Source organism: Vipera ursinii (genome assembly GCF_947247035.1).
Source record: "Vipera ursinii genome assembly, chromosome: Z".
Classification (NCBI taxonomy): Eukaryota; Metazoa; Chordata; class Lepidosauria; order Squamata; family Viperidae; genus Vipera; species Vipera ursinii.
Genome location: NC_139517.1, coordinates 57,298,690 through 57,314,583, shown reverse-complemented (window position 1 = coordinate 57,314,583; position 15,894 = coordinate 57,298,690). Strand labels below are relative to the sequence as shown.

Below are 15,894 nucleotides of genomic sequence, written 5' to 3'. Positions count from 1 at the left end.
TTGTTGTTATTAATTTGATAAAACTTCAAATTTCTAGATATAAATTTAGAGGCTTTATTTCTGAAAGATTGCTATTCATTGCCTTTTTCCCAAGTCTTTACTCTCTTTTTTTCCTAAATGCCATATAGAGTTCTGTGAATAAGGTTAGGGAAGCCACGTTTCCTCCAGATAATTCCCATGATTGCTACTCATTCTGATATAGCTGGTTATGAACTATTGGAAGATTTTCCCAATATTTTGGAAACATATTTTCAAGGGTACCAAATTGGGGAAGGCCTCGAGGCAATTTGTGCATCTAATTCTGGTTTGGGTATGTTATCTTATATAGAGTTCTTTCACAAGTGGTCAGAATACACATCTATACTGTGGAACTGTCTTTGCAATGCATCCCCATTTTTCTAAGAGGCAAAACCATCAATGTAGTAGGCAGAATATAAAAATATTTATAATCTGCTCTAGAAGTTAAATTCTAAAGACTGTTTTAGGGCAAATTAAAAGAAAAACACCATGCAAATTAATGAAGTTAACAAAGTCAGAGTTTTGATGGAGGTCAGGTGCTGTGATGCTTAAGTCAAATCAGCCTTTCCCCTTTTGTAACTTATTTGCTTCACAGTACTAAAGCAATGTTTTGTGATCTTTGCAGTAAAAGTATTGCTGTAATATGGATTTTTGCTTTATCCTTATTCTCCACATAACATGTTTCTTTTTCTTTCAAGAGTAAAATAAAGTCATCTCTTCACATTTGAGTTAAGGATGTTGTAAAGATAATTATTGTTACTCTCCTAAATGGTTAGAGATTATACCAGCATCTGTTTTGCTGGAGTATTATTTAGGTAGACAAGATTGTCAAACTAATTTGTAATGCACATTTATATAGAATAATTTCCTACTGTCTTTAATGAAGTTTACTTCCAATCCTATAGATTTGCAAATAAGCTACACTGAAAATGAGATAATTCACAAAAAAGGCAGTGGAAGTCTTGTTTAAATTAAGGTAATATAATTTAAGGTTCCAAATGACTTGGATGGATGATCATACTGTTCAAGTCTTTAAGTATACTGAGAAACTCAAGGAATGTTTTCTTGACATCGATTGGAATTTATATAGCAACAAATTTAAAACTACAACTGGACCTGCAGGTTATTCTGGCTGAATTCCAATTGGGATACATATATGAAACATACATTGCTGCAAAAATAGAGTATTTTTGTGTATGATGTATTCTTAATGTGTGAAATTCCCAAAGCTTGATAATAATAATGTTACATCTCAGGATCAAACAGATTTTGATGTTTTCTTTGTTCTTAACTAGGATTGGGTCAGAATCTTGGCATGGAGGCAAGGGAGCTTTAGCCTTTGGTCACTGCCTAGATACCAATTTGTCTGTGAAAAAATGCTCACAGAACTTCTCACTAAATAGTAGATACAATCTGGATCAAAACTAATAGAACAAATGTTTCAAATATTACTTTTGTGGTATTAATCAGAGGCCTGGACTGCAGGACTGAGTGACAAAAATCTAGCATCCCTAGTCTTTACTACTCCAAGATGGGTTTCATAAATTGTACAATCATGCCCTTTCCTTATGGGAAAGCTGTGCATGATTGAAATTTGCTGTATAATGTAGAAAATAAACTTTGAGATGTTCTGTTCCAGCTTTATATATTGTGGTTTTGCCTGTGGATTTTTTAAAATACATTTGTATCCTGTCTTTAAAAATAATAACAAGAATTATCAAAAAAACAGAACAATAAGAAAATAATTATTATTTGTCCATAGCACAAGAAGGAAGGCAATAATGTTAAAGCAGTGGATCTTTTCTGTTTATGTATAACTTAATTGATGTACATTTGTAAAAACATGATAGAAGATTCTGACAAAACATTATTTGATTACCAGGCAAATCTAGTTTTTTAAGATGATATTCATATATAATATAAAATATAGATATATCTTTTAAAAATGCAAACTGATATTACCAAAGATGAACTATTTTAATTTTCTTGACTTCAATATAACATTTAAGGGTATTGCATATACAGCTCTCCCATATACAGCTCTTTCAAGTACTTTGATAGAACTATAACTTTGCTTGATACCGTGATAATGAGAGATATTCCTTTGTGTTTTCCTGCTAGTTTGGAATATTTATTACAAGACAGCTATAGTTGAAACAAAGCTGGTTTCATATGTACAAATGTGTTGGCTCATGCCTTATATGTATAGTAAAATCAACATTTAATTTATTGTTTGTTGATTTTTAAAAATTATAAGCATTTCTCACAATTTGTGATTCTGGGTGGCATACAACAATTAAGATTAAAAGAAAATCAATATCAAAAAAAGGAAAAGTGAAAACAACATAAAGCAAATAATTAATATATTATAAGCAACATTATAATATATTATAAGCAACATATACTGAATGTATATTTATTTTAGATAAATAAATATAAATACATTTTAAATAAATAAATATAGATAAATTTTAGATAGAACCAAAGTAGAAGACTAGAATGGAAATGTGAATGTTTTACATTGGTTGTTAAACAGTTTAACTCATCTTGAATTAATCACTTTACAAGTGCTTAACATTAAATGCATTATAGCCCTATAGTGATCCATATGCATATCTTATAGCATGAATATAACACATATACCATCACCATATGAACATGACTGTTCCTGTGAATCTTTTCATATGCAGCTGGTCCTGTTATTAAGAACAATGAGGAGTTGGCTTGCTCTAAATAAGGCTCCCATCCTCAGCTGATAGAGAGTGCTATATTGTTACTAACATATTGTTACTGAAGTATGTAAGTTTTTATGCATCCTCATCTCTTTTATGTATGGGTTGTGTGGTATTTTAAATCATAGGTTAAGACTCTTTTTTCAAGTCATGGAATAACCAGTTCTTCATTTTTCCAGTATACCATCTATATGTAGGATGTCAATGGATTTCGCTTTTAGCAAGGAAAAACCCTACATTTTCCCTTTTGAATTCTGTATAGCATTTGCCAGATAAATGTTTGGTAAATATTCACCAGTGTCCAAGAGAAATGTGGGTTAAAAATATCCAAATCTTGTACAATGTAGGGGTGGAAAATCCATAACAGATTCAGAAGTATCTGTCTGAATAAGAGTGGCAATTGAGTAAAATTGAAGTAGAAAATAGAGGTTGATCTGTCTCAGGCCTAAGGGTCTATGTAAGTCTTTTATTATGTCTTCTTTAAAGGAATTCTGAGCTGTATTTTATTATACATTTTATTCATTAAAAAAGTGACCCCAGTATTTTGAATTTTAACATGAGGTAGACTCAACAAAATAATTCAACATAATTGAAAATAATTTAATTAATTTTTACAATACCAAATAATTGCCATCATTATAATGCTATCATTTTTAATAAAAAAAAGTTGAAATGCTTAAAGCAGCATTCAGGAATGATTGACCTCAATTCAAAACTTGATTATTTAGATAATGTCAATGCAAGGGGAGAACAGAACAAAACAGAACAGAATAGAATAGAATAGAATACAGCTGGAAGGGACCTTGGAGGTCTTCTAGTCCAGGGCTTTTCAACCTTTTCACCCATTGTACCACTTTTAGGATATGGCAACATCCGAGTACCACCAGTCGCCTAGCAAGGTGTCAAAAACCTGATGACCAAAAAAAAAAAAAGGAAAAAAGTGATGAAGTACAGGTAGTCCTTGACTTACAACAGTTCACTTAGTGACTGTTCAAAGTTACAATGGCACTGAAAAAGTGTCCCCCAAGCCACAGCCGAGCAAGACACCTGTTTGCCTGCCCAACCATGCTCTTCCTCCTGTCCAAGGTTTTCACTGTTGTGAGCATATCTGTTGAGGATTAGCAATGGGGATGGGGTGGGGAGGGTGTTTGGTTTTTATTCCCCACATCTGCTGCGTGGTTGCAGCAGATTTTGGTCACTTCACATGACCCTGGGACACTGTGTCTGTCATAAATATGAATCAGTTGCCAAGCATCTGAATGTAAATCACAAGACCCTGGGGATGCTACAACATTCCAGCTGAATGGTGCTTCTCCTGGACTCAGAAGCGCCAGGATCAGCTCCAAGCTCCAGCTGTAGCCTGGCGCTGATCTTGTGCTTCCACTGAGCCCTGACAGCCCTGAAGAAGTGCTGATCCTGGCGCTTTGGCTGAGCCCTGACAGCCCTGCAGCTCCAGTCATCTCTTGCTTAGGCTTGTGCGGTGCTGCCATGGGTTCAGCTCATTCCCCTCCCCTGCTACCACTTTTCTAGAATGGTTGCGTACCACCAGCCAGGTGCCAATGTTCCATAGGTGGTACCTGTAGTCCAGCCCCCTGCTCAAGCAGGAGAACCTATACCATTTCCGATAAGTGACTGTCTAGTCCCTTCTTAAAAACTTCCAGTGATGGAATGTCCATGATGTCTGAAGGCAAGCTATTCAATTGGTTAATTGTTAATTAAGGAAGTTTCTCCTTAATTCGAGATTGCTTCCTTTGATCATTTTAGTTGCTCTTCTCTGAACTTTTTCCAAAGTCTTAACATTTTTTTTGTAGTATGGTGTAGTATGGTAACAAAATTGGCTGCAGTATTCCAAAATTGGCTGGTTTTATAAAGCAGTATTAATACTTCATGTGATCTTAATTCTATGCCTCTGTTTATACAACCCAGGATTGTATTAGCTTTTTTGGCTGCTTTTGCACACCTCTGGCTCATAGTCAAGGACACCAGGACTCCAAGATCCCTCTCACAGTTACTGTTTTTAAACCAGGTCTCACCTAATCTGTACTTATACCCAGTGGTGGGATTCAAATATCTGAACAATTGGTTCTCTGTGTGGTTGCAGACCTGGGCCTCCGATGCCTAGAACGAACTTCTGGAAGTGGCTTCCACACACTTCTGACAGGCCATTCTAGGCCTGGGAGACCTCTTCCAGTCCTCTAAGGCCTAGAATAGAGTTCCAGAAGCAGTGTGCATTCAGCCAGTTCTCCAAACTCAACAAAATTTAGGTACTGGTTTTGTCGAACTGGTACAAACCGGCTGAATCCCACCATTGCTTATACCTTTGATTTTTCCTGCCTAAATGTAAAGCTTTGCTTTTCTCCACATTAAAATTCATTTTGTTGGATAGGGCCCATTGTTCCAGTTTCTCAAGATCTTTTTGGATCTCTGAGTTTGTCTTCTGGGTGTTAGCTATTCCTGCCAGTTTAGTGTTATCTGCAAATTTGATGTGTTCCCCTTCTGTTCCCTCATCTAAGTCATTTATGAAGATATTAAAGAGTACTGGGCCTAAGATGGAGCCTTGTGGTATTTTATTGCTTACTTGTCTCCATGTGGATGTAGTACCATTGAGGATTACTTGCTGAGTGCAGTTTGTCAGCTAGCTACAGATTCATCTGGTGGTGATGTTGTCTATCCCACCTTTTTCTAGCTTACTAAGCAGCAGGTTGTGGTCTACTTTGTCAAATGCTTTACTGCAATCTAAGTACTACATATTCCAAACCATTTAGGATATTAAAGGTCTTGAACAAAGGCCTGGTGATTTCTTTTAAGCTGGTGTTAAATTGATTCCACAAGCCAGTCCTGACTGCTGCATTCTAACTTTAGAATTATAGAATGCCCCCTAAGTTCAGACCAAGTCATAATAGGTTGTCCAGAATTCAATATAGCGTTCCCAACATCCAGATCCAACAGCTCAGAGCAGCATAACATTTAACTCACCAAGCCAAATGCAGCCTATCAACCATATTTTTGGCTTATGGAACTTGACAACTTGACAACTTATTGGAACTTGACAACTTGTAAGGAAAATAAGGGTTTCATATATTTTTTTTGTTCAGCTTGGTAAGTCCCAAGCTAGCCAATTGGACAAAACAGAGTTTTACTGGAAATCATTTATGTATTGCACTTCAAAGATTGTTTCCAATTCTGTCAAGTTACAATTCTATAGGTGTCTGGGGAAAAAACTGGACAAAGCTCTTAGTAGTTTAAAGAAGATGTGGAGGCTAGGGAACCTGATCTAAACTATGATTCTGAAAAGAGGCTACCTGTGTTACTGAATGAGTTCATTCTTATATGTGCTCAGAATGCTTTATTTTATTTTATTTTTTATTTTTTGGCCAAATAGCCAGCAGATGTCTATACAGGCTCTAGAGAACTTAGACCTCTAGCATTATGCTCCAAGGCCAGAGCTAGGCTTTATTTCTGCCTCACTACTTTGGGCATGTTTTCCTGGTATTTGTGATCATTTTGCAACTTTATCGTTTGGAACATTACATGTTGTAACAGAAGGCCAAGCAGCTTCCCACTATTTGTTGCATATCTGTAGAGTCAAGCCATCTGTCAGTACAACAGAAAAACCTAAGTTCCTTTTCTCTCAAGGGTTCAGTTTGCTATTTTGGGGAGGGCCTCTGTTCCCCATGTGGAAGAAAGCTGGTGTGGTTTGAAGCAAAGATGGTTGAAAAAGAGAAGGCCAAAAGACTGAAGCTGCTGTTTTGCCCATCTGCCACTGTTTGAGGTGTATTCATTATTAATGGAGATAGTGGCGTTTGCTGTTCAGATATGCAGACCTGCCTGGGTAAATGAGACATTCTTCAGCAAATTGCTTTGGTTTTTGATTGCTGATTGTACGCGTGTCACCAAGCTGACTCAAGGTTCATCGATGCATGCTCAGTAAATTAGAAAGAACATAACTATGGATCAGCCAAGAGAATGAATTCTTTGCCTACAATGACCCAGGGCCATTTAATTTTCTGCTTAATTTTGTTGCAGTCAGTTTGCATTTTGGGTTATTATGCAGTAGGAAATTAACAATAAATAACAAATTTGGTCTTCCTGTGCTTGTAATGATATTTTTTATAAATCTTTGTAATGCTCTTTTTAAAAGGATAAAGGTCTGTACTAGACTGATACCCCACAAATATGCAGAATAGGAAAGAAAGGGGGACAACATTTAGTTAAATAGCAGTTCCTTTCTCTTTCTGTTCTCTTAGCTCTCTCCTGTGATTTTATATTTCACATTAAACTTAGTTTTTATTTTTCTCTTTTTTTCCAGATAATTTGAGGAAAATGGAAACAGATGAGACTCAAGACATGTCCCAAGTTTCTGGTGAGATGGGATATATAAAGAATATGACTGAAAAAGAAGTAGGGAATCTCTCATCCATCTTCAAATTTGTTTGGTTCTGTACAAGAACATAGCATTGTTATTGTCAGGACAGGAGCTTCAATGTTTTGTAATGATTATATGCAGATCAAGATATCATTAATGTTTACCACTTCAAACATAGCAATGGATTTTTAAAAAATGGGGGGGGAATGAAAAAGAAACATACTTGTTGGTATGCACAGATCTTCCTTTCTCTCACAGAACAATGAGCCTATGTGACACATTTTAAATTCAAAACCATATTTAGATTTCTATTACAAGTTTTTTATATGAAACAGCAAATATAAACCAGAAAAATAATTTTTATCTTATCTGTCAAGTACTATTAATATTTTTCTAAATTTAATTATCTTTACTTTTATAATTAGTCTAAGACTGATTAAATTGCCTTGCTTAGATTTCCTTAGACTTGAATTTTCATTTTTTTGCAGTGAAATTCACTTACACAATTTTTTGTGTGAAAGGATTTGTTACATCTAGAAACAATTGTAAGGGGAGACACTTGAAGGGGCATTACTGTTTGAGGAGAGAGAAAATAACATGCAAGTTGGAGATACTAAAGACCTGGGTATTTCATAATCCACTACAGCTGGAATTTTAAATCCTTCTAGATACCTCTGTGTTATATATTTCTAAAAACTGTATACAACATTTAAGAGATAGACATTAAAAATGCACATATTAAAGACCATGTAATACTGTTACCCAAATGCAGAAGACAAAATTAAGATTTTTATTGTAGCCAAGTAACCAACATAGAATAGAATCATAAAATTGTAGAATCTTAGAAACACAGAATCATAGGGCTGGATGGGGCCTTGGAGGTCTTCCAGTCCAACCCTCCACCCAAGGCAGGAATCCTTATGTAACCCTGGACAAATAATTATCCAGCTTTTCTTGAAAATCTCCAACAATGGAGCACCCACAACTTCATAAGGCAAGCTGCTCCATTGGTTAACTGTTCTCACTATCAGGAAATTCCTCCTTAGTTCTAGGTTGGATTTCTCTTTGATAACCTTCTATACCTTACTTCTTGTCCTGCCCTCAGGTGCTATGGAGAATAAATTGACCCCCTCTTCCAGGACAGCCCTTCAAGTATTAGAAGATTGCTAACCTGTCATCTGTAATACTTCTCTTTTTTAAGCTAAACATACTTAGTTCCAATAAGTATGCATCGTGCAATTTAGACTCCAGTCTAGTGGTGGGATTCAAATATGTGAACAACCGGTTTTCTGTGTGGATGCCACTTCTGGAAGTTCATTCTGGGCCTGGGCAAGAAAATATTAGCTACCAGTTCTGCCGAAGTGGTGCGAACCAGCTGAATCCCACCACTGCTCCAGACTCCTTATCATCTTTGCTACCCTTATCTGTGTACATTTTAGGATCCCAACATCTATTTCTATTGGAGTGATCAGAACTGGATGCAGTATTCCAAATACTATGCCCTCCTGTGATCTTTATTCTATCCCTCTGTTGATGTAGCCTAGGACTGTATTGGGCTTTTGGCAACTGCAGCACACTACTGATTCATACTTAAGTAATGGTCCACCAGGACTGTCACAGGCACTACTGTCTGTTCTGTACCTGTTCTTGTTTTTCCTGCCTAAATGACTAGACAATCACTTCTCTGAAATAAGTCTCCTGCTTGAGTGGGGGGTTGGACTAGAAGATCTCCAAATTCCTTTCCAGCTCTGTTCTCGTTGATATTTATATCACTGAATTGCATCTTATTGCATAGAGTCCAATGCTCAAGCTTGTCAAGATCGTTCTGAATTTTGAGTATATCTTCCAAACTGTTAGCAATTCCCTTCAGTTTGGTGTTATCCATAATTTTGATATTGTCCAACCCTCTGCTCAAGCAAGAAACCCTATACCATTTCAGACAAATGGCTGTCCAATCTTAAAAAGCTCCAGTATTGGAGCTTCCACAACATCTGGAAATGAGTTGTTCCACTGATTAATTGTTCTAATTGTCAGAAAATTTCTCTTTAGTTCTAGATCGGCTCTCTCCTTTATTAGATTCCATTCATTGCTTCTTTCAGGTGCTTTGGAAAATAATTTGACTCCCTCTTCTTTGTGGCAGTCCCTTAGATATTTCAACATTGCTATCTTATCACCCCTAGTCCTTCTTTTTATTAAACTAGACAAACCCAATTCCTGAAACCATTCTTAATATGTTTTAGCCTTCAGTCTATTAATCATCTTTGATGCTCTTCTCTGAACTCTTTCTAGAGTCTCAACATCTTTTTTATATTATGATGAAAACTGATGCACTGTTACAAGTGTGGTCTTTACAAGACATTACCAAGCGGTATTAACTACTTCACATGATCTTGATTCTATCCCTCTATTAATGCAGCTGCTTTGGCTTTTTTGGTACTGCAGCACCAAAAGTGCAGTGATACTCCACTAGTTAGTCCTCTCACAGATCCCTCTCACAATTAATACTACTGAGCCAGTTTTGGGTTTTCTTTCCTAAAAGTAGAACTGTACTTTTTACTTTCCTAAAAGTAGAACTGTACTGTGCCCAAGATGAAACCTTGAGGTACTCCACTGCATTCTTCCCTCCATCAGATCTACTTCATTGAAGACCATATATCAAGTGTGGATAGCAGCCAACTGCATAACAATATAACAGGACAGAAAATAATCTTCAGAATGTCAGCAAGTATTACTGGTCTTCTCTTTATGTTAGACACTCTTAGGTTCTTTGTCATTGTTTAGGTTTTTTAATAAGGTTGTTTCTGTGATGTAGAAACCTCCAAATCACTCTTTAAACTCAGATTGCATTTTGGGGGGAAAAATGTCCTTAAAAGCAGGTGATACGTCAATTGTATAAGACTGTTCAGATTATCTTTTTTTCAAATGGTGCAATAGATATGATTCTTCTGAATAAGATCTGTAGAGTTATATACAAATCTATAGTAAGACAGTTAGGGTTCTTCTTGGCACAGTTCAAAGATCAGCACGTAGGCTGCTTCTTAGCTATGTTCCCAACCACTGTGATTGCAGGTTGTCAGTACTATTATGCAATTGAGCCTGTTTACTTTAGGTTTGGCTATGTGAGTTAAAAGGAGTTGTATAAGACAGTTTGGTCTAGGCACCTTGAGAGAAAGTAAGAGATCATGAGTTCTAATCCCACTTTAGCCATGAAAGCTAGCAGGGTGACCTTGGAGCAGTTACTGTTTCTCAGCCTAACTCACCTGCTGTTGTGGAGAAAAATAGGAGGAGGAAGTATCTTCACTGTACTGAGTTGTTTATTGAAGAAATAATAAAGGTGGGATAATCAATCAATCAATCAATTAATTAATTAATTAATTTGTTTTTCATATTTCAATCCGTTACAATGTAATTATGTGCAACTTGGGGTAGATTGCTTTCCTTGCTGCAGAAATGCCTGCCTTACCCCATTCCTCAATAGTTTAGTATGCCCCCGGCCAGAATGCTGACTTTAGCAGTTTTCATTGTTGGGCTGGAATTCTCTTAAAGGTCCTTGGTACTTTCAGTGAAAGTAATGATGGGCCATTCTTCAATGGTTCTGATGGTTTACTGAAATGGCTGTGTTAAATTGCTTTAAACTTCTCCAATATAAATTACACTCACTTGCTAACTTTCTGCCTGTGATATCACCTAGATCTCGCCTAGATTTGTTTCTAATCTAAGCCTACATAATTATGTTTGAGTTGTGTTTACTTTGCACTTACCTTTCCACAGGTCTATATTAATATAAAATTTAATATGAACAGGGAGTTTCGAAGAGTGAACCTAAAGAATTTTAAAATCTTGTATTTATATATAAGTGGCAAATTCAGCTAAAACCAAATTGAGGAGGAAATGAAATTAAATTTTTGCAGTATCTCATGTGTGTGGTTTCCTGTAAAAACACCTGCATCAGAAAGCAGGATAGGGCTTGGGTGGAGTAAGAATTAAGTTTTTAGCAAGTCTTTAGTAAGCCGGATGTTAGGAGAGGGACAACTGACTTGTGACATTACTTAGTTTTGTGTAAGGTTTGGTTTAAAAAATTTGAACAAATTAATAGAGAAAATTAGACCAAGATTAATAGAATGTCTATTTAACAAAGAAATACTTTCCTGAATTCCAAGTGCAAGGGACAGACAGGCCTGGGCACATAAACATAAACAGCTTGTAAGCATCATAGAAGGAACTAGCTACCAATGTCTAGTATTGGATATTCAGCATGAAATAATATAAACTTTATATTTGTCCAATACTGAATGCTGGCTAAAAACAGCACTGTTGCACTAATCCATTATGGCTTTGTTCATTATGGGATTGGTGAGTGCTTCAGCTTTTCAGTTGGAAAAGGCAATGTACCTTGCTCAAAGGAAGACAATCTGAATTCTTTATTCACTGATCCTTTTAAGCAGACAGAATAAAATTGCTTTTTTTTTTTTACTAAGGTTACCTTTGTATGAGGAGTCAGTTTATGAGGAGTCAATTTTCACCAGAAGCAATACAAATGGGAAAAAAAGATACTTTTGTTGCCAATTATCTCACACCAAAATTATGGTGAAGTTTAACATTGTAAGTAGGCTAGTCAGCCCCACTAGGTATACCTGACTAGGAAAGCCACAGGAAAGGCTAGCACTACTTTTATAATAACAGAATTTTGCAGGTCTGACTGTGCAGCTTATTATCTCCCTTCTTATACTCCAGTGAATCAGGGAAGCATATGCCTGAACCACTTCTAAATTTTATCTGTTTTGAACTTTTAAAATTTTGAAAGCTTCAGCCTATTTTGTCTTGGTAACAGCTAATTCAACAGCATATTCATATTCAATAATTTTCCTTGCTCTTTACCAAATATATAAATGCAATTGGCTGATAATGGATATGATTTTTGCTTGTTTGCTTTTGATATAACCAGAAGAGAAACAAACAACATGATTGCCAAAGGCAAGATTAGTGAACAGGTTTGTGAGGAGAATTCCCTGGACATTATGCAGAAAGGAAGTGTGCATGACCAATGAAACAAATGAATTTGCAGATCTTTCCAATGAGATTTTTACTATCCATGCTTTTACTTTTAATCAGCTCAGTGCAATTTGAATCAACATTTCCCAAGACTTGACATAAATCTTATCCTGTGTTTGAACACAACTTTTATATGCCTTGCACCCCATGTTTACTAGATGAACAAATGCATGGGAAATTTAGTAGAGAGAGGCTGAATACTTACACATCTTCAGTTCTCCCCCACAAATCCCATTTCCCATTTTTCATAGTTTTTTATTGTTCTGTAGTAAATTACTGGAGAAATAAATTGTAGAACATGCAAAGGAACATTAATAAGTTTAGAAAAATAGAGGTTAATAAGCATCCATCCTCTTGCCTGTTGATCCTTACTGTAAGTGCATCACATTCCTATTATTTCTATACACACACACACACACACACACACACACACACACACACATATGTCAGGACCCACTTAATCCCACATCTTAAGAAAGCAGAACTCTTGGAAACGAATTCTTCCAACAGGAACTTTTATTAAGAATAGTTGATAGCAGGCATACTAGATAGGATCTGAGATTTCCCACACAGAATGATAGGTTAAGGTATCCCCAAGCAAGAACCTACCCCATAGTGCACCCGGCCAGTGTGGGATGACCAATCCCCAGGTGTTAGGTCCATCATGGGAAAAGGGGAGATAACATTGGCCCATCTCCAGATCACACAGCAATGGTTGACGGTTCTTCACACCTTCCTCTGGGATCGTAGGAACAAACCAGGCACAGAGGTTGCATTTTTTATTCCCTCCCTTGTTCTAGCTGACAGTTTAGGGAGATAAGTTCGGAGAGAGATATAGTGCAGGGGAACAAAATGTTGTATTGTAGAGAATACAGGAAGCAAAGGCAATAAACGAAAGCAAAAGGCTACTGTAAGGACCCACTTCAAAACAGAACTCTTGGAAGATAACATCCATCCAGCTCCATTGGCACGATCATTCAATCTTCTTATTGCCCAGATCCCAAGTGTTGCCTCTTTCCCCCTCCCCTTTTCCCTCAATGTTAGTAAAGAGCAGATCTTCAGAGAGACATAGGATGAAAGGCAAATGGCAACATTCTTTGGTTAATAGACCCAAAGTGAATCAACAAATGGTTACTTTGTATTGTATCCAGGAAGTGAAAGTAATAAAACCCCCATGCATACCCCCCTCCACATTTTTAGTATGACAGAATCCAGGAGATAGTAAGGATTAGTTTGTAATTTAGAGAAGATAGAAATGAAATATAACTGGATTCTGACAATTACATTGTAGCGGATAGAGGAAGCAATAAACCCATGGGCATGTCCCAACCTCCCCCTAGGGAGTATGACAGAACCCAGGGAAAGGTGATATTTGCTTTTCGGTTAGAGGGGATACATAGAAATGAAATAGGAATGGGTTCTGACATCCTGCCCCCCTTAATGATAGGAGAGATCCAGATGTAGAGACAACAAAACAGGCATATAGGTTAGTCAGGTTTGTTGGGAAATTCTGTATGAAACTTTTTTAGCAGTTTGGGTGCTATAACATATCATTTGTGGACCCACTCATTCTGTGAAGAGGGAAGGTATTTCCAAGTTACTAGGTATTGGGTTGCCCCATGGTACTTCCTATAATCTAGGATTTCTTTTATTTCAAAGTGTTGTTCTCCTTCAACCATGACTGGAGGTGGTGGTGGGGATTTTTGGCTGTAAGGGCGATTGTTGTTTTTGTTTCAGCAAGCTGCAGTGAAAGATTGGGTGTATTTGTCTGAGGTTCTTCAGCAATTCTAATTCTACGGTAACTGGGTTTATTATTCTTTTAATTGGAAAAAGTCCTATATATTTTGGACCAAGTTTTTTTCAGGGCTGTAGGTATTTTAGGTATTTTGTAGACAAATATACTATTTCTCCTACAGTGAATGTTTTAGGTTTGACTCTTTTTTATCTGCTTGTGTTTTGTGTGCCTGTCTAGCTTCGTCTAAGGTGTTCCTAACCACTGGCCAGGTGTTTTGTAATTGGGATATCCATTCTTTCAGTGATGGGATTGCCGGTTCATTTGGGGTTAGTTCTGGCATAGGGTTGAAACTTTGGCCAGTGATTACTTGAAAAGGAGTGTAGCCTGTGCTGTAGTAGACTGCGTTATTGTAGGCAACTTTTGCAAAAGGAAGTAGGTCCATCCAATTCATTTGCTGAAAATTAATAAAGCACCTTAAATATTGCTCAAGTATTGAGTTCGAATGTTCAGTCAATCCATTAGTCTGAGGATGATGACTAGATGACATTCTAAATTCTTTCCATAACTCTGATGTGGATTGCACTCCCCTATCTAATATGATGTGTTCGGGTGCCCCATCAATCTGTAGATGTGCTGCACAAATAGTTTTGCTAAAGTTTTTGCAGTAGGGATTTTTTGGCAAGGGATAAAATGCACTTGTTTTGAAAATAGATCCATAACCACCCAGAAGGGATGCGGTGGCTCAGTGGGTTAGGACGCTGAGTTTGTCGATCAGAAGGTCGACAGTTTGGTGGGTCAAATCCCAAGTGCCACATAACAGAGTGAGCACCTATTACTCATCCCAGCTTCTGCCAACCTAGCAGTTTGAAAGCACATAAAAATGCAAGTAGAAAAATAGGGACCACTACAGTGGGAAGGTAACAGCGTTCCATGCGCCTTTGGCATCTAGTCATGCCGTCCACATGACCATGGAAACATGGACAAGTGCTGGCTCTTTGGCTTTGAAACGGAGATGAGCACCGGCCCCTAGAGTTGGAAATGACTAGCACACATGTGCAGGGGAACCTTTACTTTTACCTTTTTTAACCACCCAGATAACAGTGTTTCCGTTGCTTTCTGGTAACTCCACTATAAAATCCATGGATATTTCTTTCCATGGGGTCAAAGGATTTGCCACTGGTTGTAGCAGTCTGGGTGATTTCACTTGCAACCTCTTAGCAGCTGTGCAAGTTGGGCAGCTGGCCACATGGATTTCTATGTCCTTTTTCATGGATGGCCACCAAAACTGTCTTTTGATTAAATGTAGTGTTTTTACAAATCCAAAATGCCCTGCTGATTTTGTATCATGGCACAGCTGCATGAAAATGACTCTTTGGGTGGTTGGTATATATAACTTCTCCCCCACCCATGGCAGTCTGTCTTTGATTGTGCACACATGTTTATTATTAATCAACCTCATTGATTAATTGTATAAATACTGCAGGGGCCCCTTGCAGTTCAAATAGCAAAACTTTGAATTAATAGCATCCCATCAGGTAATTAAATGCAGTTTTCCATTTGTCCCCTTCCTTAATCCTAATGCAGTAGTATGCTTCACTTAGGTCTAGTTTGGTGAAAATTCTTCCTTTTGATAGGTGGGATAACATGTCCTTCATGAGGGGTAGGGGGTACAGGTTGCTTTCATTGATTGCATTCAGGGTACGGTAATCCATGCACAAGCGCAAGGTAACATCTTTTTTTCTGGGGCGGCTACTTTGGGCTTTGCAGGTTCGATAAATCCCTTTCTAAGTTTTTGTTTCTGAATCTTTTCATCTCCTCCTGCTCCTTAGGGTTCATGGAGTACAATCTGGGCTTCGGGAGTTTTGCCCCAGGTTTGATTTCTATGGCACAGTCTGTGCGTTGTTGAAGAGGAAGCTTCAGTAGGTCAATTTCTGTTTCCTCCACCAGGACGTACCATTCATCTAGTCAGCTAGGATCCCCTCGGGGTAGGC

At 37.3% G+C, this 15,894-nt stretch overlaps 1 protein-coding gene across 7 annotated transcripts in view; it reads left to right on the top strand.

Moving 5' to 3' along the window:
* Positions 1-15,894, top strand: part of IKZF1 (IKAROS family zinc finger 1) — a 115,239-nt gene that overhangs the window by 17,535 nt on the left and 81,810 nt on the right. For all 7 annotated transcript variants that reach the window (XM_083377133.1, XM_083377132.1, XM_083377138.1 and 4 more), the window contains exon 2: positions 7,060-7,113. In XM_083377133.1, the coding sequence (XP_083233259.1) occupies positions 7,060-7,113 (54 nt within the window). The remainder of the gene's footprint in view (positions 1-7,059; positions 7,114-15,894) is intronic.